This window comes from Clarias gariepinus, chromosome 25 (assembly GCF_024256425.1).
Source record: "Clarias gariepinus isolate MV-2021 ecotype Netherlands chromosome 25, CGAR_prim_01v2, whole genome shotgun sequence".
Taxonomy (NCBI): domain Eukaryota; kingdom Metazoa; phylum Chordata; class Actinopteri; order Siluriformes; family Clariidae; genus Clarias; species Clarias gariepinus.
The window spans coordinates 17,270,858-17,296,754 of record NC_071124.1 but is presented as its reverse complement, the minus strand read 5'-3'; the positions used below and the strand labels follow the sequence as shown (position 1 = coordinate 17,296,754).

General features: G+C 39.7%; 1 protein-coding gene across 2 annotated transcripts in view; it reads right to left on the bottom strand.

Moving 5' to 3' along the window:
* Window positions 1-20,067, bottom strand: part of LOC128513138 (potassium/sodium hyperpolarization-activated cyclic nucleotide-gated channel 2-like) — a 68,274-nt gene extending 48,207 nt beyond the window's left edge. The window contains exons 1-4 of one of the 2 annotated variants that reach the window (XM_053486793.1): window positions 20,032-20,067; window positions 16,871-17,958; window positions 13,952-14,375; window positions 515-676 (exon numbers count right to left, since the gene is read on the bottom strand). In XM_053486793.1, the coding sequence (XP_053342768.1) occupies window positions 515-676; window positions 13,952-14,375; window positions 16,871-17,925 (1,641 nt within the window). In that variant the 5' untranslated portion in view covers window positions 17,926-17,958; window positions 20,032-20,067. Of the gene's footprint in view, window positions 1-514; window positions 677-13,951; window positions 14,376-16,870; window positions 17,962-20,031 lie in introns of both variants that reach the window. The other variant, XM_053486792.1, reaches the window with a different exon arrangement.
* Between the last annotated feature and the right edge of the window lie 5,830 nt (window positions 20,068-25,897).

The following is a 25,897-nucleotide window of genomic DNA, read 5'->3' as shown; positions in this document are numbered from 1 at the left end:
GAGGGGTTTTATGTTTCTCTTATTAAAGTGCATGGTCTCTGCCCGATGTACCTGAAGCCCTAGTGATCTCAGTGCACTTAGCTAACTAGTGTATACCCTTATCAGTTTCCTTAACCGAATGTCACATTGCATAAGAAAATTCAATAATGTAAATGCTACAAGACATTAAATTTCTGCAAATTACCCGGGGTGAGCTGTCCTCTCCTGCTTCAGGAGGCATTAATCTGTATATTCATGCCAAGGGAACAGAATAAATCTAATTAAATTCAATTTAATTATGCCGCTCTGGTATCGGGGCTCGGCTAGTGAGCTGATTTGCCTATTTCGCATCATTGTGCTAGCGCTAATGCATGCTGGCCAGGATTGGCAGAGGTCTCTCAATGTACCTCACCCTATTGTTCCTGATACACTCTCGCAGCATGTGGCATTGAAAATGAAAAAGATGAGAATCAGCGAGCGGACTAAAAGGAAGACAGTGTGTTTGAACAGTTTGGATTGTTAATGGTTTACTCACCACCATTTTGTTGAGAGAGACCCAGCAGTCAGAGGGGAAGTCCTGCAGCATGGGCACGAGGAACTGAAGACAGCCGTCCCAGTGGCACAGCAGCAGCATCATCGCGATCAGGTTAAAGATGCGCATCATGGCACTCGCCAGGTCATAGGTCATGTGGAAAATCTGCAAAAAACAACAACATTGTTGAGCTCTACATTTAAGTTTTTCGAAAAAAAAATTTCGAGCTTGAGCCTTAAGAAACCCAATTATTACGGGTTATTTATCTATTCCTTTCTTTATTTTTCACCGTACCACCTTTACTCGTTTTAGAAATGATTGTGCTTTAGCTGAGATGACGAACATCATCCGATATAAGGGACGATCATATCTGTATATTACCATTCATCAATTCATTTTCAGTAACAGATTTATTTGGGTCTTGTGGATCTGGAATCTATCCCGGAAAGGCGGGAAAGCCCTGGATGAGATGCCAGTGCACACACAGACACATAGACAGATATATAAAGAGAAAATGTGCATACTTAAGCGAGAAACTGGAAAAATACCCACATTAAACCCAGAACATGTGAAACTTAAGATCAGGATCAAATGGGGAACAATGTTACCTACTCCACCAAGGTTTAACCGAATTCAGTGTTCATAAGATAATAAAAAAAATTTATATAACGCAATTGTCATTGTCGTAAAGCAGCATGTCCTTGAATGTTCTTATAATGAAAAATGAGAAAAGAATCTTTATAACAATTTTATCAACATGTTTTCTAAAGTACATTCTTTAACTCACTTAAATTAACTAAATTATAAGCGCTTTCCATCAGATAATGCTATATTAGGATCGCATTAATAGTCATTTTTTCACTTCTTGTAAAATAGTAAAACAAATCTCCCAAAATCAAGAACAAATAACTAAAATATAAATAAGACTTTTTTAGGAAAATAAAAAAGGTTTCCACTATGACGTACCTCTAATGCGGCGTTTTAGTGTAGAATTTGGAAAACAATTAAATCTAGAACCTTAAAGTGATAGTTCGAGTTTTTCCTTAAAGTCTGTATATAAGTACATTACCAGAGGTCTTGATGGTTATACATGTTCCTGGTCTGCAAATTCCACAACCCTTGTTCCATGCATAATGCATTCAGCTGAGACTCATACAAAGCTTTTACAGTCCAAACAAGCGAAACCGAATTGGTATCTTACAAAGTTATGGTGCATTGGCAAATTACATTATACACGTGTTTCAGAAGACAATTTATAACAACCAAGACCTCTTACAGTATATAAAATATATACATATATATGCCTGCTGTATATATATATATATATATATATATATATATATATATATATATATATATATATATATATATATATACAGTATATATACTGCATGCATATATATAAAACTGTACGATTTGATTTATGACATCCTTTAAAGTTCCAACGAAGGAGAGAAATGTCCTAAAACAACAACATAAGAGGCAGTAAAACCTTTTTATTCCACTTGCTGTGTTTCATTTTTTTTCAACGTTTTTTTTTCAACGTTTTTCTTCCTTTTTTAAGGAGCCTGGACTTGAGAACACAGATCGAATATACGAGTAATCTGTTCATTTATTCTTTTTCCGTACTGCTTATCCTGTGTGATCCCCAACGCAGGACAGAAGACAGACACAAACACATAATCATACACTACTGGCGCGCGCAATTTGGAAACACCAATTGTAATTGGACTGTGGGGGGGCAAACCGGAGCACCCGGAGGAAACCCACCAAGCATGGCGAGATATAAGCTTAGACATTGATAAAATCCTAAGAGTTCCAGAAGACATAAAAAAAAAAAAAACTATATAACGTAGGACAATGTAGGACACCTGTTATCCGCTCTATATTTACTGCATGTAATCTAACACTTTCATTCTTTCTATCACGCTCTAAGCAATGGGTGTGTGTTTATGTGTATGTGTGTGTGTGTAAAAGCAGTGTGAGAACTGGAAAGCTGCAGCGTTATTTCTGAGAAACCTTGAGAAAAGATTTACATTGCATTAATGATGGTGTGCAAAGCCAAAGGCACAAGCACACACACACACACACACACACACAACAGCTCATGCATGCTCTTACCCTAGCTCTGCCGTGTGTTCTGCCTTATGCACAGAAACAGGAATCTAAAGGTACGCTGCTGCTTATAATGTTCATGTTTTATTACTTTTTGCATCCATGGCCTTGTTAAGCAGCCTTGGTGCCTTAGTGCTACTTTTATCTAGCAACTTTTTGCACATGAGAACATTTTCACTTTTCATGAGGTATAAATGATCTGCACTTGCAACACATCTTAAAAAAAAAATAATAATAATAATATACGACAAAGCCAACTCCATGCACAGAAATCTTATGAGTTTAATCGAAAGGAAATGATTTGTTCTGCACAAGACTAATGGATAATAAAACCTCAGGCTTCAGTCTAGTGAAGGGTACTTAGAGGGCTGTGAGGTTTTGTATTTTACATAACAACCGTGTTTCCGTTCCAGTGCAACTAAAAAGCTTTAATAAACAGGAATGAGAAATCAAGTGGATGATATGACGTTGCTGTCACCGGCATAGTTATTTTTATATATTGTACTTCTCGAATTTTCTTGCTGATTTATCAATAGGTGTTGATCAGTTTCCCATAACAGCAGCTCGGACTGATTAATAAGCTCTGTGAATATGTGTTAAAAGACTTCGTTGATATATAAAATAGAGGAAGTATATGAATGAAATATATGAATCTGTATTAAATTAATAAACAGTATACGTGAGTTTACTTTTTTTCATTTAAATAAGGATTTAAAGAAGGAGTCTCCAGTGTCGGTTAGTGATGGGTCGTTCATGAACGATTCGTTCTTTTGAAACGAGTCTTTAGCGTGACTCAGGAGAACGAGTAGTCTCAGGGAGCGATTCATTTATTTTCTACTGGGTGCACACATGGGCAAAACATACCTTCGAGTCTTCTAGTCCCAATCGTTCGTTCTTTTGTCACGTGACTCCCATAGACGCTATGCAGTGCAATAGGTTTAAAAGATGACTTTTAATGACTCGGACTAGAAGACTTATGAAACGGACTGTGTAATTCTGTTTCCTGTGTTATGCACTGCATTGCGTCTAGGAGATTCACGTGACTAAAGAACGAAAGATTCGGATCAGAAGATATGAGAGGTGAGCTGCTCATTCTGTTTATCATAATATGTCCTTAGCTGCACTGTAATATTTTCATTGCTGGAACTATAGCCAAAATTTGTTTATATAGACGTGTTGGGGGTCTGTTTACTGAAACTGTAACTTTTTATTTTATTTCTGATCAAAAGAACGAAATGAAATAAATGACTCACAAAAATGATTCCTTCATTTTGATAAACGAGATTCAAAGAACCGAGTCACTAAAATGATCCAAACTTCCCATCACTAGTGGCGTCCTCCTGTATTCCGAGGAGGTAAGAATGAGAAGTAATGCTGTAACAAAGTTTTCCAGCATGACACGTCAACATGACATGAGAGACAGAAAGAAAGAAAAAGAGAAAGAGAATAATAAGGAAATATTTTAACTTAAATTAAAAAATCAATTAACTTTTTCATTGCTAGGCTCAAGGAAATAAAGAATAGGATTTTCATTATTCTTTTCTAAGTGAGGATTTTAAACCATTTTTGGAAGAAAAAAAATCTACTCTTTAATTTCAATAACATTAACTCAACATGCAGTTTATTTACTTCAACATATTTCGTATTTAAACCGATTTTTGCTAGTCAAAACAAAATGATGCAAACAAATGATGGTCCAGCAGCTCTGTGTTACTGTAGCACTACATAAGAGGAGAGTCAATCAGTGCAACTGTTTTGAAGCCAACAACACACATGTGATACAGAAGGGGTTCATCATGCAGCTGTAGATTAGTACAAAAGCGTTCTGCCTTAGCCTTTTTAACAAGGTGCGTTCGAGTCAAACCGGGACTTGTGATGCAATCATTCCTGGTGAATGAAGGTGTAAATTGATTGGCATTTACAAAAGATGGTCACAGTAAAATGATGGTGCAAACATTTTTAGAAAAAGGCTGTACATCTTATCCAAGCACTCGTGAAAGTGCATTAGTATAGCAGGGGATTATATAGAGAAATGAAGGTAGCTTTTACTCTCATTACTGTGTTCTGCACAATCAAAAGTCCCGGTTTGACTTGAACACTCTTCATACGTTCTATTTCGTCTCCTCCAGTGCTCTGCTACATTTGCATGTATTGACTTACACTCAGGAAAACACAGAGTGATTAGTGCCGATTAATCTACTGTAGCATCCCACCATCAGGCATTCGTCAGCCACAGGACATTTGTTACCACACAGCAGCACTTATCAATCAATGATGCCCTACATTCACTCACACCTCCCCCTCCCCCAGCACAGTGAAACCTGCACAGTGCATACAATACGGCTTGGAAATAAATATAACTCTTAGTCTCTCCGGTATGAATAAACAACTACACACAATCACGTTGTTTGCAAACTGTTTCTCCCGATTTCTGAGATGTCTGTAAGCAGTTCAGGAGGGAGCTGATGAATCTACTGCAAAGGTGTAATCAGGCTTCAGCAGGTTGTCTCCGCTGACTCAGAATACAAATAAGTATATATTTCAGCATAAAAAATAATAACAAAGTCAACTCTACTGGCACAGTATTACAAAGGTAAGGATATATTAAAGCGCATACTCAGGTTTAAAAACCGCATGATGAATTGCATAAGTCCCAGAATGAATCAGACTCACACTGAAGGAAAAGTCTGTCATCAGCATATGTCATTGTACTTTACAGGGTGATAATTGCACTAGTGAAAATCTAATACTTTTGCTTTTGCATTGTATCACTTAGCTCTATTGCTCATGTTTATTGAGAGTGGAAATGTTCCGACTGCTCTCCCGACACTGCTAAACGAGGGACAATTCTAAACAAATATTGCAATGTACTACAGTGAGTCCCCTACATACAAACATTCAAGTTACGAACGTTTGCAGATCAATGGCGGAAGTTAGATCACACGTCCGACGTACATTACATTGTTATGCACATGTAGCGTGCATCCCAGGATGTCCGGAAGCAAGCATAAAAGAAGCAGCGTTGAAGCGCCAAGCAGTAAAAAAGTGACAAAAGTGAAACCAATTTGCGAGAATGGAGCGAGGTGAAAAGATAGCAGACATTGCTTGTTCTTTGAACATGAATCGTTCAACCATTGGCACGATTCTAAAGAACGCTGTACTGTATTATACTGTGTATAGCCAGTTGCAGCACCTAGACAATGTTTGTTGGACTTACGAACAAATTGGACTTACAAACGAGCTCTCGAAACGGAACTCATTCATATGTAGGGGACTGACTGTATAGCTCAAGTGTGGATCCTAAAGCTGTAAGTTTTATTATTTTAAAGTTGAATTTAGGCACACTGGGACTATAATGTTGATAGTGTGTATTGGTACACCCACATTCACACCCACCCAGAAACCAGAGAACATGGTGAAACCCACTCTGACAAAAACAACTTAAACACAGACTGTAACCCGATCGATAAAGATGGTGGCTCACTGGTTAGCTTGGTCATTAGCAAATTGTTAGTCATATGATGGTCCCTTTCCAGAAGGGGCAGAATCCTGACTGACAAATATATACAGCAGATGGCCAATACACTGACGGTGTAAGTTTACCATATTGTATTCCATATAAATCGCATCCCTAGCCTATTTTGTAATATTCAAATTTCTGCATTTTCCGCATTATCTTGTCTTCTGACTCACTTCTGACTCACCAAGCCGAATCACCTCATCAGCTATTTGCATTTATTCTGCTTCCTCTTTGTAACTCCATATGTTCTAACCACCTTCATTACATCGACATGTCCTCGGTGTCACCACCAGCCCATTTCCAGCTGGGGCCTGCGATGTTTGCTGGCTCGAGTGGCCAATCATAGGTTCTCAGAGGTCAGAGCTGAGTGTCTGAGCGGAAGGGAGGAACGGAAGGCTCTGGGTGGCGGGAGACAGGATTATACAGTTAAAGTAATTACACCAGAGCGCAGCCCTAGCACTGCGCTCTGAATGATAATCACTAATGCCCCTGAATGAGCCCGGGCTGTAATTTACCAATTTACTGGAGACTCACGCTGACAATAAAAGAAGCCAGAGTTCTGCATTCTCAGATAGCTCAAAACACTCTAATTACTGAAAACTATTACGTAAAAATGAGTAAACTCAAAATGTATGCAGTTATGGAGCTGTTATATTGTGTAAGACTCAAATACTGGGTCATGTCTTGTTACAGAGCTTTCTTGCTTCCAGGTTTTTTACCACCACCGCTACGCTCGTTTCACATCTGTCCACACCTGCCTGCTTTAATTAGTCTCAATGTGTCTTGTTTACATGTATATTAATGTTATTGCCGTGCTACTGTATTGTCAGTGTCTGTTCAATGCTCCAAACATCAGCAGAAAACTTTCTGCTTTATATGTTTTTTGTTACTCATATACCCTACCACTGTGCCACTGGAAGCAGAAAAACACTGGGGGGGAATGCCAGACATTGCAGCACAGTGTGTGAATCATGATTCTAACAGTTTTCTCAGCCTCAGCTACCTCACTTAAGTTCATAATTGGTGCATGATTGTTTTTTTAGCCAATAATTCTGGTTTTAATCTGCCTGTAATGATCTTTGATGCTCTTTTGATACCCTTTTGTTTCATCGTCGCATCATCTATACCATTTTATCCTGTATACAGGGTCGCGGAGGGCATGAGGAGGGGTACACCCTGGACAGGGTGCCAATCCATCACACACATACACACACACTACGGGCAATTTGGGGACACCAATTAGCCTAATCTTTGGACTGTGGGAGAAAACCGGAGTACTCGGAGGAATCCCATCAATCCTGAGGAGAACATGCAAACTCCATGCACACAGAGACAGGAATCAAACCCAGACCCTGGAGGTACAAGGTGACAGTGCTAAGCACTAAGCCAGTGTGCCGCCCCCATGTGCTTTTTAAACATCAAATTCCAGATTTGCTCTTTATTACTCTCCGCTCTTCTGGAAAGGCTTTGCACTAGATTTTGAGACATTAGTAGTAAGAGAACACTAGTGAGAGTGGGCACTCATGTTGGATGAGTAGGCTTGGAGTTCAGTCCGTGTTGCAGTTCATCTCAAAGCTGTTCAGTGGGGTCGAGGTCCGTGATCTGTACAGGACACTTGAGAAACTTTTACACCAACTTTGGCAAACCACAAATTTAACTCTTTTCTGTTTGTTTAACCATACAACTAGGATGTGTAGAAGAAAAGAGTTAAGAGTTGGTACTAAAGACACCATAATCAAACATAAGAAACCAACTTTATTGAGCTCAGTGGGGACGGCACAAGCTTCATATGAGTCTCGGTTGAACTTTGGAATGCATTTTTGCATGGAACGAGGGTTGTAGAATTTGGACCCAATTACTGGGTGACAAACTTCACGTCAATGTACAGAGCAGGAACATTTATAATGACCAAGACCTACAGTATGGTAATGTACTGATATATACACCCACTATATATAGTTATATTGATTTAGGAGATGTCATTTTTTTATACCAGATAACATATCCGTATTTAAATCCAAATGTTCCTAATCTATATACATAATCAGTTACTTGTTAGCAAATCCGATTGCATTTCCAGTCAAAGTCACTGGTAAGTCTACCATATAGATGTACAGTTACTACTGTATATAAAGTCAGGGGTCAATGAACAAGGCACACTACTGGTAAGAACATATTGTAGCATCGTCATGACATGGTCCTGCTATTTCTTTTTAAGACTGTTTTCTGTCCACATTATTAACCACGCCCACTTTATTGGTAAGAAGATACTGTAAGACATCATGCATATTCTACACACACATAATCATCCTCTACCTTTCACTAGCATCAGATTCTGACTGTATAACGTCAATATTTCAGATGATTCAATTTTTTTTCGATTATTAACATTACATTAAAATATCAATAAGACTTTTGGGATCTACAGTGATATTTGCCTACATGTTTTTTTTTTAGTCACAATTCTTGGATTCTACTCAAATGATGAATCTGAGCTGACTGCTGGCTCTGAAACATGATTTATGATCAGTAGTTGCTTGCCAGCACCATTTCTCAGCATAATATCTGGATTAAGAGTGGTAGAAGTTTTATATAGGTAGAAGTTTTATATAGCCACAGACATCACATATGAGTAATAGATGCACTTTATGATCCAATATACGTATTATGCACAACAACCACCAAAAAAAAAAAACAGTGTCTCATGCTTCAAATTTATTTTGAATGAACTGGTCTAATCAAACATAAATGTATTGTATTGGGATTTTAGACCAACACAAAGTGGCACAAAGGGGTGTGCATTTGTATTCCGCCCCCTTTACTCCAATACCCCTGACTAAAATCCAGTGGAACCCATTGCCTTCAGAAGTCACCTAATTAGTAAATAGAGTTCATCTGTGTGTGATTTAATCTCTGTATAAATACGGCTGTTTGGTGAAGCCCTCAGAGATTTGTTAGAGAACATTAGTGAACAAACAGCATCATAAAGCCCAAGGATAAAGTAGTGGAGACGTTTACAGCAGGGTTAGGGTCTAAAAAAAAAATATCCCAAGCTTTGAACATCTCACGGGGGAACTTTTCAATCCATCACCCGAAAATGGAAAGAGTATGGCACAACTGCAAACCTACCAAGACACGGCCGTCCACCTAAACTGACAGGCCGGGCAAGTAGAGCATTAATCAGAGAAGCAGCCAGGAGGCCCCTGGTAACTCTGGAGGAGCTCAGGTGGGAGAATCTGGAGTGCATCACATTTAGTCATGCACTCCACAAAATCTGGACTTCATGGAAGAGTGGCAAGAAGAAAGCCATTGTTGAAAAAAAGCCGTTTGCAGTTTGTGATAATCCATGTGGAACTGCAAACGGGACGTCTTAATGCTTTCATTCATTTTTTTCCTTCCACTTTACAACTATGTGCCACTTTGTGTGGGACATAAAATCCCAATAAAATACATTTGTGGTTGTAACTTGACAAAAATGTGGTCCATTTTGGATGGTCCAAAAATATAAAGGAATGATGTAAGCAAAGTGTAACTTTTTATTAACTGAAATAGGTCTTTTTCTGTACAAAGGTACCACTTAATATAGAGTTTCGATATTCGAAAGCTTGGTTTAACGATGGTGCAGATGCATTACTTGTGATGGAGACTGTATTGAGTCGTACCTTTGTATAGAAAAAGAGTTATGCCAGCACTGTATCCAAGGGCTAGGGTTTGGGTACTGGCTGGGAATCGAACCTGGGCTTTTCACAGGGCAGGTGAAACATCTACCACAGCTTTACGTCATATAGCAGACCTTTTTTGTTTTATCCAGCTAAACTAGTAAAAGGCGATGTTGTAAAATGAGCTTTACTTACATAAAGATGTTGACATGACTGTCAGAGTAGCATCGTCTGCCACAGACCACATGTTTACGTCATGCAACAAGGCACATTTACTATGCAATGTATCTAATGCTTGTCTATTGTATTGTATGTTCTGTTTATAAATTACCCGTCCATCCATCCATCCATCCATCCATCCATCCATCCATTCGTACAGTACATGAAGCACTACAGTATATGAGATAAGGGAGACAGTGTTCTTGAAAGCAGTGATTCATTCTAGACTCTGTGTTACAGTATAACAGGTAGGATGTTCTGACTTGCAATGTGACACACAAGCCGAGTCCCCTCGTTAAACAGGGTGAGTGCTGAGCGCAGTGCTGCAGGTGTCTGGTGCGCTGATTTATACCAGCTTCAGTAATAAATGTGTGGCTAGACAGAATCTACATGATATTTTCGAGTGATATGTCAGTAAAACCTGAATATTTATTACTCTTCAATAGTATAAGTAACGTTTCATCCATCCGTCTAGGAACCTCTGTAGTCCAACTATGGGACGGAGAGACCAGTGGTGATCACCGTTGTATTTATTCCCGTCAACATTCACACACGTCATTCATAGCCCTAACTGTACTCTAAAACACTCTGGGAGTGAATTCGACACCGGGGGTTTTGCTATGCAGACAATAATCTCGAGATAATTAGGTAATCAAATGTGAAAATGTACTGTTTTGTTAGACTGAATATTAAAAACATAAACAAAGGGGTAAGGGGTATTTCTTAGATAACCGTCCCTGTTTATATGCTTATAGCACTTTAAAGGAGAGTGTTTTTAATAAACCATAAACGCAATTATATTATGTTCTAATATAATCATAAAGCATTGCATTTGCAATTATGTATGAAAATTCATGGGGTGTTCAAGTCAAAGCAGGACTTTTGATTGTGCAGAATAATAGAACACAGTCATAAGCAATAAAAACTAGCTTTATTTCTCTATATAATCCCCTGCTATACTCATGCACTTATCCCAGCGTTTCACTAGTGCTTGGATACCATCAAGGTAGAAAAAATTTTCAGTATAATGAAGCCACGGTGGGACTGTCTGCTTCACGTCTGAAAGGCTGGCCTCCCAGGAACTCCTTTAATGGCCCAAACATGTGGAAATTAAGTTAAAACCTGATATTATTTTAATCTGCTTACACAAAGCCAACTTGTATCTGTATTGTTCTTGTAATCCATTATAAACAAGGGAATCTATCCAGTCTCTCATATGTTCTGATGGTTCATTACAGGCAAATGATCAGTTACTGGATAATTATCATTGGTCGGTCGCTCATTATTGCATTTACAGTGCCTGCTTGATCCGCCCCTGGTGCTTTAATTGATCCAGCCATGTTGACTTTTGTGTTGTGCTGCCTGGGTGTAGCTCTCAAGTATATCTAGGGATTAGAATAACGCCAGGGAGACGTATAGAGGAGGCATGCAGGGACTCAGGTGCCGGAATACAGTACAATGTGCAAGGACAAGACAACACAAATGGCACACTGTACTGGGCTAACAGCCTAGTTTCACATTCAGACCAAACGGCAAATTAGTGATGGAAGCAAGGACTCAAGAGTCCTATGATCATCTGAGCATCTCTGAAAGCACTGAGAACATTCTTCATCACTTGTTTATTACAAAGCAATTATTTCATCTCTTCGTTTGCTCTCTTTCATTCCTAAAAATACTTTTTTTCAATGATGTTCTCCCCTTTCATTACAGTGTAACCTCAGCTTTACTTCATCTGTAAGAGGCGCCATTCCTCTGCAATCAATAAATAATCAATAACTTGTTTATCTATTACTTGATCTGGTCTGAATGCAGTTCTTGTCATATTATTTCCGATTATTGTGACTATTCGCTTTAAATGCCGAACTGCCATAATGTTACAATGTGAAGTACAGTTTCGTAGGTTCGCCTTGGGCCACTCAGGGCATGACTTCACAAGACCTCTGGGGGTGTGCTGTGGTGTCTGGCAGTAGGATGTTGGAAGCAGATCATTTTGGTGCTGTGGGTTCCATAGATCAGACTTGTTTGTCCAGAGCATCCCATGGGTCCTTGATTGGATTGGGAACTGCGAAGTTTAGATGCCAGGTTGGGTGTCTTTGCACTGCAGCCTGTGGTGCACTGGGTCTTATGATGCCTTTCTATCAAGGACAGCACTGACTTTTTTCAGCACTTTATGCTGCATTTGCTTTTCAGTGGAATCAGACCAGACATAGCCTTTGTTCGGGCAAAAATGAGCCTTATGATCCCATGATCATATAAGTGATAATCAGTGCTAATGTGTTAATGTTTTGGGGTGTTAATCCTTGAACTGATACTGATGTATATATTCACCGTGCACTAACAGTACAATCAGGAACTGCACTCTTTATGCGATATCATAAAAATGTTACTGTGACATAATTTTGTGATTAACAGTGTCATTCCCCATGAAAAGAAAATAATGTGAATTGATTTTCAAAAACATCAACACTGTATTTCACCTCTTTATGTTCTTTACAATATGAGATCTCAGTAGTGATATGAATACAAAAAGAGTGTATTCCTGCAGTTCGGTTGACTGAATTGAATTAACGTCAGACACGTCGTCCCTTGAGGCTTAACCACAGTTAGTCATGTGCGATAACAGACACCCAAATGAACACTTGGACTTTTGACTGCTATTTAGATGCGGCTTTAAATGGGAGATATCGGGATAGTTTTTTTTTTTTCATTATTTTTTTTAATATAAATTGAATTACGAGCATACTGGAAGCAGCAGCTGATGTGTCTGTATTTATTTTTAAAATGGTAAAAAAAAAAGCTTTTAAGATGCTCAGGGTCTTTATGTGCGTGTTTATGGGGGGGATTTTGGGGATGAACAATAGCACAGTTCAAATGTTAGGAACTTGTCGAAAGGGTCCATAAAACTAAATATGAGTTAAAGAAATATTTTAACACCTAGTGATTCCACATTTACTAATGATAAGTCTTCATTTATGAAGACATTTGGTACAAGGCAGGTTACACCCTGTACAGGTTTCCAATCCATTGCAGGGTACACACAGCATGGACAATTTGGGAACGTTAATTAGCCTAATCTGCTTGTCTTTGGACAGTGGGAGGAAACCAGAGTACCTGGAGAAAACCCACCAAGTACGGGGAGAACTTTCAAAATCCACACAGGCGGGAATCGAACCCACAACCCTGGGGGAACGAGGCTACAAACCACTACAATACAAGCCCTACTGCAATATTATATCTGTATTATGTTGTTACATAGGTTTAAGTAGTTGATTTGTATCAATTGCAGGCACAGAATCAATGAAATTTTGTAAAACGAATTAAAGGAAAGCAATCCCTTAAAAACAAGAAAACATAAAATACGGCAAACATCAAGTAAACAGGAACTGTGTAAAAAGAAACCAAAAAAGTCCCACTAAAAGTCCCTTGCAACACCAAAGACTAAGGGGACTGCCTTGAGACAACAGCAACAGCTACGCCATGCTAGCAAACGGTTATTGTAGATCACCTATTTATAAGTTCTATATCAATATATAGGCTTTAGCATACCAAATCAGTAACTTTTTCATTGTGCCATCATACTGAATTTCGCCTTAGCTCTACCTTAGCATTTTGTGAGCTACACAGTAGCTAGCTATGTCATGGTTTATAAACCATAGTGATTTAAAGCAATACCTGTGAAAGTGGGAACTGGGTATTAGTCTATGCAGTGATGCACTGCAGTGGCTGAGCTGCATTATTGGAAAAACTAGGACATGTTTTATTGATGCCACTCTTTAATGATATAATCATTAGCAATTCAAAACATTTATCCTGGTTGCTTCCAATTGTCGTTTTCAAAAGTTGGATTCTTGCTTCTATTAAACATGGGCCTTTGAAAGATATCCCATGTGCATTTCTAATTTGTATTATATCCAAACAGAAGCCTACCTCCTCCCACTGGTGTATGTAGCGGATGAGCCGGGAGAGTCTCAGCAGCCTCAGCAGACTGAGGATCTTGGTGAAGCGCACGATGCGCAGGGCCCGGGCCGTCTTGTACATCTCCGAGTCTATTCCCTTCTCCACAATGAGAAAGATGTAATCCACAGGGATGGACGAGACAAAGTCCACCACAAACCATGTCTTCAGGTACTTTTTCTTAATGACCTTGGGATCCAGGATGATGTCAGAGTTGTCTTCGATGATGATGCCAGTGCGGAAGTTGAGCACCAGGTCCATAAGAAAGAAGGTGTCGGAGACAACGTTGAAGATGATCCAAGGTGTGGTGGTCTCCTCTTTGAAGAACGTGATGCCTACTGGAATAATAATCAGGTTGCCCACCATGAAGAGGAGCATTGTAAAGTCCCAGTAGAACCTGAAGGGAAGAGAGAGCAGGAGGCAAAATAAAACAAGATGAGCAATCACTTCTAGTATGAAAAGTACAAAATGTATGGGGCTTTGTTTGTTGGTTTGTTTACATGATCAGACACATAATGATGTAATATAGTTTTGCACATCTGGACATACTTGTTACATTTGACTTTTAGGCTTTGCGTAAAAAAATGTAGTGTTATAGAATTAATTGTTCTACTGTTTACCATGCTCCATTGTTTACTGTTATATACGCAATCTGCCCCCCCAAAACATCCCATACTAAGATTTCATTCCACCGCATTTAACTTTGATTACAGCCTGCAATATGGTGGCCAGTTCATGTGTGAAATGATTCCTCATGCTCTCAGAACCACTCTTTCTGGGTCCTGAAATACGCCTGTGCCATCCGGGAGGAAATAAAATGCACTGATGGAATTTCCTGGTCTTTCAGTACATCAGCTGACTTGATTTTATTACCATGTTATGTTGCTCAGTCTAGACCTGCCTCATAATGCTGCCTCCAAAAGCTTGTAGAGTTCCCTTCTAACCACGATGCACCCATTACTCTGGAAAAGGGTCAACTCACCAGACCACATGACTTTTTCCGAATTGAATCTAAAGCGTCTCATTAACTATTAGTTTTATTAATGATAGCTGTGTAGTCGCAATCCTGTGAGTTTCCTCCACATTGTATGTGTTTGTGTAAATACTTTTAGCATTTAAATGATCTCTATTCATGATTACTTTTAACCACAGCACTATCCTATCAGACGATGTTTCAAAAGCTTTTTTACCCAAACATATTTGTATATTCTAATCAATGTAAACTTATGAATTTCTAATGTTTTTTTCTTTAAGCTAAATAATGTCACCAGGCAATATACAAGGCTTTGTTTTTTGCAGTAAAACATTGGGTTGCATTTCTTTAATTTAATTAACATTATTTAATTTCATTTAATACAAAGAAATAAGGTGTGGCTCAAGTGTTTTGCACGATACTGTATTGCATGTCCATTCCTCTCCAAACCATGCATGTTAGTACAGATAAATTAGAAGTAGTGTATACTTAAATAGGTAGATAAGACTGTGTTTTTTTTAATGGACATGTAAGTGTTTGCAATGAAGGACAAATAAAGAATATTTAAAAAGAAAATACAAGACCCTAATTGACCAGGTTGAACATTGGAAGTTTGATGTAGGCCTAATATTGAAGCAGACTAACCAAGCTAACCAGATTTTTTTTTTTTATTATTGGTAATGTTTTGACTTTACATCCATGACCTGTAATGACCTTTGCAGCAGGGTAATTGTATTGTGTTTGTGTGGTGCTGAATGAACACATGCTCTGGAGTGTCTGAGGATTGGCGGAAGTGACGGAGTTTCCGTGCGGCACGTGGGGAGAGCTCAAGGTCACCGCTATCACTCCCGAGGCGCACTGCTGACTCATAACTTGAGGCTGATGTAATCCATGACCACATTCACTTCTTTAGGCTTAATTGTTTTTTTTTTAACATCACACCTTTCCCTCTCGCTCTCTCTCTCTGTCTCTCTCTCTCTTTCTCTCTTTCTCTCACTCACACACACACCTGTGCATTTTGCACTAATAGACACTGGTATATACACCTGAGCTAACACCAATCAGTAAATCATTTCTTTTTTTACCAATAATATACAAGTGCTACAGATTGTAGTCTTCAATGCAATACAGCATCATTTCTGACATTCGAAAGATTTTAAAGTTGTGATACAGATAAGATAACAGTACAAAGATGTTATACGTCTGGTAGATATATTACACACATATAACCGTACCAGGGCTGCTGTCAGTCATGAAATAAAACCCTCGCTGCTTCCAACCTTAAATGACACCTCTTTCACTCCTCTCCAATTTATGCACGAATAATGAACTAGCTCATGGTGATTTACATGACTGTAGTAAGCATACAGAGAATTAAAAACTCTAAAGCAATTCTGAATTATTATATTCACTGACATAAGTGAAACATCATTTCATGGTGCCATCTGCCTGCGAGTGTGCTGTTGTCTCTGTTTCTCCTAAAAGCTACCATTGCCCAGAACTCCATGTCTTAAAACCTTGGATATGGCACTGAGGGAAAGAGCCAGATCAATCTGGCAACCCCAATGTGGATAATTGCATGCGCTATGCGATGTAAAGCTCAAACTGAAACACAGATGGGGAAATCTTAGGAACAGCCAAAAAACAAACAAACAAATAAAAAAAACAAGAACTGTGCGGAAATATAAATGTGAGACATGAATGATAATTAAAAAGCATTAGAGATCAATGGTTTAGTCTGGCTGTTTCTGGCGCTGTCTGTGGTGCTGAAATCCAGCCCCTGACTTCATACAGCTCTCTTTTATTCTTTCACTTTTGTTTTGTGGATAAAAACAGAGAGTGTACAATTACAAAGCAAACACACACACACACACACACTTTACACAGCACAACTTTCCTTTCCCTCTCGTAGATCTTACCTGAAGTCGCTGTAAGGGTGGATGATCCACTTCCCGGCTGACTTGACGCGCTCCTGCTCTCTCTCCACCGCTTTCTGGCTGCCGTACATCCGTAAGGAGAATTTATTGACCCCCGGCTGGAGCATGCTCCCGAACTGCCTCTGCATGAAACTCGCCTGGCTCCCGCGCGCCTCGCCATCCTCGGCCGCGATCTGCGCCCCGTCCTCGGACTTGAGGAACGTCACGGAGTTCCTGGGCTGCTGGCTCTGCGTGGAAGCGGACGCTTTTCGACTCGGCGCGTTGGAGAACGACACCTTGGAGTCCTTCTTCTCGGGGACGCCGCCGGCGGCGGGACTGGAGGAGTCCCTGGGGCCCGCGGGCGCGTCCGAGCCCGAAGTCGAGCAGGTCGTCGCGCGTTTGTTCGCGTCCTGCTTGTCCTGTTTGGACATGATGGAGCGCAAGCTGCCGGTGCCGGAGCCTCGTCTGCACTCGCCGTTTTTGTTGCACTTCATTGCGGAAACCGGAGCTGCGCCGTGGCCGCCTCCTTCTCCCGGAACATGACAGGCGTCTACGGTGAGCGCGAGAGGAGACGCTTTGCCGGGATCGGGTTCGTCGCGCGCCGCCGCATCACTCAGACGCGCAGGCGCGAACGTCCGAACCGCTGCGTCTGTGGGAGCAACTACTTCTACTTGATCGACTCGCTCTGGAGTGTCTTGGAGAGCCGGGATCTCGTCGTTGGAGGAGCTCTTGTGCGCGGATCCCCCTCCCGACGCGAAGTTTTGCATCTTCCCCGCTCCTCCTCCTCCTCCTCCTCCTCCTCCTGCTGCTGATGCTCCCACACCTCCTCCTCCTCCTCCGGTGCCACCGGCTCGCCTAAGTCGAGGGTGTTGAAACTTGGGATCTTCTTCACTGTCCTCCGCCTCGTCCATCATGTCGTGATTGTTCGGGCCGCACTGGTTGGACAGTCTGGTGTCGCAGCGGCTTGCGCAGTGGATCGACGTTGCGCCACAACCGCTCACGACCGCGGGCTTATGCGTGACGACTCCAGAACCTGGGGAAAGCTCGTTCCGGTCCATAGTGTTCGGGGATCAAAATGGGCCACCGGGAATCTTCTTGGGAGGGGAAACCAATCACAAGAAAGAAGGAAAGAAAGAGATAGAGAAAGAAAGAAAGAGTTTTAATCGCCTTTCATGCTTTATACATACAGCAGCTTCATTCATTCATTCCTTCATTCATTCATTCATACAGTTAGGCTACTTTTTATGCAGCACAATATAGTGGAAGAACTCAAACTTCAACTTATATAGTAACAAAAAATGAATAAATTTCGCCTTCATCAATCAGATCATCAGTCTGGTCTCTGAAGTTTGCTTCTTGTTTTGCACTTAGAAGATTCTTTAATAGCTGAAAAGCTATTTTCCCCCCAGTTCTAATCAATCAATCAATATCAGAGCTTTTTCAAATTTCCTTATTCTAGTGTTATGGGGGGAAAAAAAAAACTACAATGGTTTATATAATCTGCCACATTAAGATCCTGTTTAATCAACTCAGCTTGTGTTTTGATCATTGTTCAGAACAATTTCTGATATTTAGCAGGGAATAGAATGCAAAATAGATGTAAAATAGAATGAATAATGTTCAGATACCAAATAAATAGTGATTAAAAGCATCAAATTCTAGTTTAGCTATTGTAAAATATATAGATTGATAGCCTCATCAGTGTTTTGGCTGCTCCACATGGTCTTTCTAGAGAGAGAGAGAGAGAGAGGTGTGATTACACCTAAATGTGATCTACATATCCAGTGAGATTTATGTAATATCAAGGAGACTGCCAATACTCGCCATTAAAAAAAAAAACAGGTGTGGGTTCTTGGAGGGCTCTGTTTAATTGTTTTAAAGGGGGTGAAAGCCCAGTTATTAGAATTAACTGATAAAAAAAAAAATCAAAGCCCAAAATCTTTTTGAGTTTTTAAACATTTCAGAAAACATTTTTTTAAAATAATTGGCTGGATTTAATTTTCTTTAAAGAAGCAGTTTGGTTTTATAGCTTTCTGTTGACAGTAATGGAAACTGCATGCGCATATCAAATATTGACAAGCATATGTCTTTCTAACAACTGATAATGTTTCTAACCTCAAAACCTAAGAGGTCATCATGCCATCCATGCCAGCTGCTAGTGGAGCTCATTTATGGTCTGTAAAACAATGTAATATCTTTAACCTGCTAAATGAAATGCCTGCTACAAACCTGTTATGTTCATTTTATTTCATTTGTATTCTTTTTTTTTTTTTTGCAAGAGATTCTCTGCAGGACAGTTTTATCTGTACACTTGTTTCTAGCTAAAATAAATTCAAATTCATCTTATTAACCAAGTTTCATTCAAATGCCACTGCAGTAGCCGAGTACGCTTTGAAGTAATCAGCATAAAATATGATTGCCACGACATTGTGAGGTCCTTGTCATAGAGGATGTCCTCAATGACAGGTTTACCTCAATGACATTAACTTACTGCCCCCTGGTGATGGAAATGGGAGACTGTCTCACATACTAAGGCAAGACAGGAAAAGAGGCAAGCAGTGTGTTCAGGTTCAGCCCAGGTTTATCTCAATTACATTGACTACAAGGCAGTAAAACACTCACATAGACAGAGCTTGGAGTTAAACTGAGACTTTAAGACTTTGGTTAGAAATCTTCCCTTTTCTCTTCGCTGTACCGATGATAATGTTCTATGAGATTTGTCCTTTGATCTGGCTTTGATTTCAGGGTTAATGCAACTGACCGAAAATGCTTATTTCTTTTAAACATTTGACTACACGTTAAAAGATGTGCAGTATCACAGACATTCATCCAGATACAAGACTCATTAAACAATAAAAAGCTACACAACAAAGCATCCAACAGATAATAATAGAATAGTAATATAACAATGTCTCGATTGTTTTTTAATAGAGGTCATTAAACTCATCATGAGCACCTACACGCTCTCGTTGCACACTTCTACGGAGTGAACGCTACACATGGCAGAGTAAAGGCATGCACCTGACTTACACCAAGTAACAACAACTCAACAATAAAGCTCACTGATTTATTTAATTCCACATCTTAAAGAACACAGAACAAACCCTTCCACAACGTTCCCTTTAGCTGACATAAATTTACCCCTGGAAGAGAGACAGGCTTACCTTGAGAGAGCCGGCGTGTGCCAATGTCATTGAAAGGTTGTCTGAGCTCTGTGGACTGGAGCGTGGCATCCATGTGCCGAGGACACACATCATGCGGCACCTAAAAGAGGGTCAGTGAGCCGTCAAGGCATCCTGTTTCCCCCCGGTTGCTTCTTTTTACCTTCAAGTGCTTGCTGCTGAGTGATTGATGACAAGCTGCATAACACTGAATCACAGTTTCTCTGTGTCTGCAGCGTCACGCGCTTCCTGGTTGGACACACAGGAGTGTGATGCTCCCGGCTTCATTTGCATAAAAGGCAGAGTTCCGAGAAAAGGAGACGAGACTGGGATTGATCTTGGAGGGGAGCCAGACGGACGAGATCGCAGGAACCGAGACAGAAGAAGGCAGAATAGATATACAGTATATACAATGTCCTTTTGTAACATCTACCAGGTATCAAGGGCATTTGTAGTTTGTACAGTATCATCCATATCAGATGATACTGTATCTTCAAATATAGCTCTGTACTAAATGTTTAATTTCCTTTTTTGTTTGTTTGTTTGTTTATAAGATAAATAATCAATCAGGTTTGTTGACGGTGAAGTGACTGGTTTCTTTACTTGCTAGGGAGCCCTCATGTCTTTGTTTCCTTCTGGCTCTCCCTTTTAGTTATGCTGTTATAGTTAGTCCTGCAAGAGTCTTTTGGAAGTTTCGCACACATTTTACACTCATTTCTCTCATTTGTGATAATGGCCATTATTAAACGTGCTATATAAATTAAAATTAATTTAATTGAATCTGCAGGAGTGTTATTAGAGGTGGATTTTATAGCTTTTTAAATGGCTTGACTTCCTACATTCTTTTTAATTATCTTGCAAATGAAACGTTTGGTACTTGGAAACCTATCAGATATGGAAACATTTGGTTGTCGGGTTCCTGCAGACAGACAAGCTGAAGAATGGTTAATGAATCCAGATTGAACCTTTTCTAAGAGTCTTAATATCATAACGCATATCACATATTCTAAACATCATTAAAAAATGTCATGATATATGAAATTTTTACAAAATCTGTTGTTTAAAATTTTTCCATGCAAGCCCAAACTGTTACCTCCATCCTCACTGATTCACTGATTGATGAGCAGATCTTTCCTTTCTCCACACTTTGGCCTTTCCATTACGTTAGAGGTCCATTTTTGTTCCTTAATTTTTCATTTCTTTACACCTTCTAAATCTGACCTTCTAAATCTTACTACTTATGACAGGTTTGCATCTTGTGGTATTTATATAAATTAAAAAAACAGGTTTTGTCTGTACATTGATCAGAACTCGCCCTTTCAATGATCTTTACGTTTCATACATTGGAGGATCAAAATCAGTCCCCGAAAATTTTCTGTCTGTATGTCTGTATGTCTGTCCTGGTGATTTTTGTCACAGCATCACACTTAACTGGCTGGACAGAATTTTATTAAACTTTGCCAGTCCTCAGCCATTTGCCTGAAGTTAAATTTGAGCCAGAAATGTAATCAAAATGTTGAGTAGAAAGGATGTTATGAGCAGTTTTGTATCAGATTACCTCACAGTAACCCCCATTTTTGGTGACAAATACAGTGCTTTTGCCCTCAAATTGGGTGTGACTATACGTTGTGGTACTCAACAGGGCCAGTTAACGTGATAGTTTACCGTAAATACACGTATTTATGGAAGGTATGAAACTGACTCCTCAAAGATAATTGGGCAGATCAATGTATGTTTATTCTTCCTGCGGGAAGTTTAAAATCAGTTTGTCTTATTTGTTCCAAAACCATGGTGCTAATAGAAAGCAGTCATGTGAAGCTACTACAAGATAAAACATGGGCCGTTAGAGCAAACATATCCGCAACATTCCGAGGTGAGTGCGTGTAAAATACCTGAACTGACAGTATTATGCATACATATCATGTACCGAGATTAATAATCTACTTTAAACAGGAAGTGTATTTGACATAAACAAGGCATAAGATTGTCAACCTTACAAAATTTGAAAGTTAGGCAGAGAGTTCTGACATACAGAAAGACAGGCGGACATGTACTTGGGGTTCAACCATTACACTAAAACTGATCAGCTTTAACCTTTTAACTATATCTAAAAACTCTGTTATTAACCAGTACTAATGTTACAGCCTCCATATTCCTTTACTTAAAGAGACAAGGATACCTTTACCCCTAACCTGTGAAGGTCATTGATGATGTCATTGATTGTTGTGGTTTTTCCCCTTTGTTTAGTGCCTGGTTGTGAGTACACACCAGTGACTTCTTTCTTTTTCAGAACATTGTAAATCGTTGTGTTGGCTATGCTCAATGCCTGTGCAATGGCTCTGGACAGTTTTTACTCTTGTTTCAACTTCAATAAGGCTTGCATTTTTCCCATAGACAGCTCTCTAGGCTTCACAATGGTTTATAATTTTTAACAACAAGACCCAGGCTAAAACCGAGGGTAAACACATAGAGCTATTCATTTGTTAAGCAATTAATCAGGGCAACAAAAAAGTTCTTTTAGTCAAGTTCCAATATTTTTCCTCATAAAAAGTGGGTGGGTTTAAACAAAAGATGCCACATTCTACTTCCTAATTCTAATTTTTAAATATCAGGAAATGAAAGCATTTCATGATCTAGAATTTCACATTCATTGTTTGATATGAAATCCAAATGCCTTTAGCATGCTTAATTAATCATTTAAGCAGACCAATGAAATGAGACATCCTTTTGAAAGGATTGTGTCTGCACTAATTAAAAGAGAGAGGAAACCAACCAAAGCACCGTTGTCCCATACAAATCAACAAGGCCAAGAACAAAGGAGATATCTGAGGACATGAACAAGAGGGTAGTGACAGCTCATCAGTCTGGGAAGGGCTATCTCCAAAAGATTCCAGCTTCACCCATCCACTGTACGATAGATAATTTACAAATGGAGGGCGTTCAACAGGACGGCAACTTTGCCTAGAAGTGGACACCCATCAAAAATATCACCCAAAAGCACCAGAAAAATAATAAATCAGGTAAAGGACAACCCACACATCACCTCTAGAGAGTTGCAGACCTCTCTGGCAGCATCTGGGACTAATGTGCATGGGTCTACAATCAGACGAAAATTGGATAGCCATGACATTCATGGGAAGGTTGCTAGAAGGAAGCCTCTGCTCTCAGGAAAGAACAAAGCTGCCCGTTTACTTTGCCAGAGAGCACTTGGACAAACCAGAGGCCTTCTGGAAGTCCATTCTCTGGACAGACAAGTCCAAAATAAAATTATTCGGTCACAATTAAAACTGACATGTTTGGAGAAAAGCCAACACGGCATATGAAGAAAAGAACCCCCTCCCAACCGTGAAGTATGGTGGTGAAGGTCTGGGGCTGCTTTTCTGCTTCTGGACCTGGACGACTCCCATGAATTCTTCGACATATCAACAAATTCTTGATTAGAACCTCCTGCGATCCATCAGGGGGTTAAAGCTGGGACGAAAATGGATTATGCAACAGGACAATGACCCAAAGCATTCCAGCATAACTACAAAGGAATGGCTTCAGCGAAAGAGGATTCACACTCTGGATTGGCCCAGTCAAAGTCCCCACCTTAACCCAGTTGAAATGTTGTGGCGAGACCTGAAGAAGTTGGTACATGCCAGATGTCCCTCCACCCTCTTTCAACTGGCTGAGTTATGCAAGGAGGAGTGGGCAAAAATCCCCATAGCAGATGTACTGTAAGTTACTGGTTAGTGGTTACAGGAGATGTTTAGTTAAAGTAATGGCTGCAAAATAAGATGCCACAAGCTACTAATACAAGAATTTTGTGAAATTAACTGCCTTTGTTGAATTAAATTAAAAAAATATACCGTTTTTGTGTGTCCATTATTTGGAAGGTGTGCTGTACCTGAGCTATTGTGCTAAAGAGAATCTTGGGTGGACGCACAGAAAACCTGAAAACATAATGTACCTGTTGGAGGACTTTGCAAAATAATCAACTTTATGTTATTAGCAACAACTCCGCTTTGTCTCGGCCGCGTCACGATCCGTCTTAATGATTTTCCTGTAACAGCATCCTTCACTTATTATAATCACCCTGCACGATTAATACATAGCCGAGCTAAAAGCTTTAAAGCAGCATGTCAGTTACACATCTGTCACGGTAAGCTGAGAAAGCAGTGCCACTGAGCTTGAAGCATCAACCCCGAGCACCCTGTTATCACACATTACAAACATGTAATGGGATAATGAGTGAGATAATCTCCTGTAGATTTTCACCACAAGCCACGTTTGACCTTCGAGCCTCCCAGACTGCAGAAGAGGAATGAGTCATGGAGTACTCCAGGGGGTTTCAGAACACAAGGGGCTCATTAGTACAGCGGCAACACTCGCTCTCCGTGGGTGTGTATGTATGTGTGTGTGTGTGCGTGTGTGTGGGCACCTAGTGGGGGGAAAAAGACAAAAATCCAACACCAGAAACTGCTGTTTAGCATTCAAAGAGACAAGAATGTAGTTAGTATTCTGGAATTTTTTATATCCATTTTGTACCTGACACTGATACTTATACGGAATCTACAGCTGTGGACAAAAGTTTTGAGAATAACACTTTTTCACGAAGTCTGCTGCTACAGATGTGTTTTTAGATCTTTTTGTCAGATGTTACTGAAGTGTTAACCCTTCTTTTTCAGGACCTCTGCCATTCACCCTGCTGTGCTGTCAATCAACTTCTGGGCCACATCCTGACTGATGGCGTGGCCCATTCTTGCATAATCAATGCTTGGAGTTTGCCAGAATTTGTGGGTTTTTGTTTGTCCACCCACATCTTGAGGACTGACCACAAGTTCTCAATGGGATTAAGGTCGGGAAAGTTTCCTGGCCATGGACACAAAATTTAGATCTTTTGTTCCCTGAGCCACTTATGGTAAGGTGCTCCATCATGCTAGAAAAGGCATTTTTCATCATCAACCTGTTCTTGGATGGTTGGGAGAAGTTGGCCCTCAGAGGATATTTCTGCACTATTCTTTATTCATGGCTGTGTTCTTGGGTAAAATTGAAAGTAAGCCCACTTCCTTGGCTCAGAAGCAACCACATGCATTAATGGTCTCAGGTTGCTTTACTGTCGGCATGACACAGGCCTGACGGTAGCACCATTTTATCTGGTATATAATCTACTTCTTTTTCTTTCTTTCTTTCTTTTTTTTTGCTTTCTGGCTGCAATCTTGATAAGTGCTCAGGTCAAAAATGTACATAGTATATAGATCTTTATTTAACCTGGTACAATAGATTGTATTTGTTAATTACAAATTGAAAAGATGCGGTCGGCTGGCGTAACATGGTTTGGAGGAAACACGTGATAGTCTTCGGCCCTCCCGACTGAGTGGTAGTAGTAACCTTAATGTGGGAGCCCCCTAGTGACGGGGAGGAATTGGCCACGACTAAATTAGGGAGAAAATCTGGAAGAAAATCCAAAAAAATAATAATAATAATAAAAAAAAAGAAGATGCTGGTTATTTATTTGGTTGTTTAGTAGCTTGTTTGTTTGACATTTTAAGTATTAACGTTTGATTAAGTACAGCCTTGAATTTAGAGATATTTTAAAAACACAAGCTTAATTTTCAAAGTTAAAGAAAAGCCAATTAGGCCATTTTGTAATTCATCGAACAATGCTGTGGTCAATTCGATTCAATTCAATATTACGTATAGAATGCTTTTAACTATGGTCACTGCCACAAAGCAGCTATACAGAATCAAAGAATAATGAAAGTAAGTTTAAAATGTGTAATACATATACGCATATATAACGCTCAGTTTCTCCTTGATGAGCAAACGGGGGTGACAGTGGCAAAGAAAACTCCCTGAGACGGCAACAGGAAGAAGCCGTTTGGAA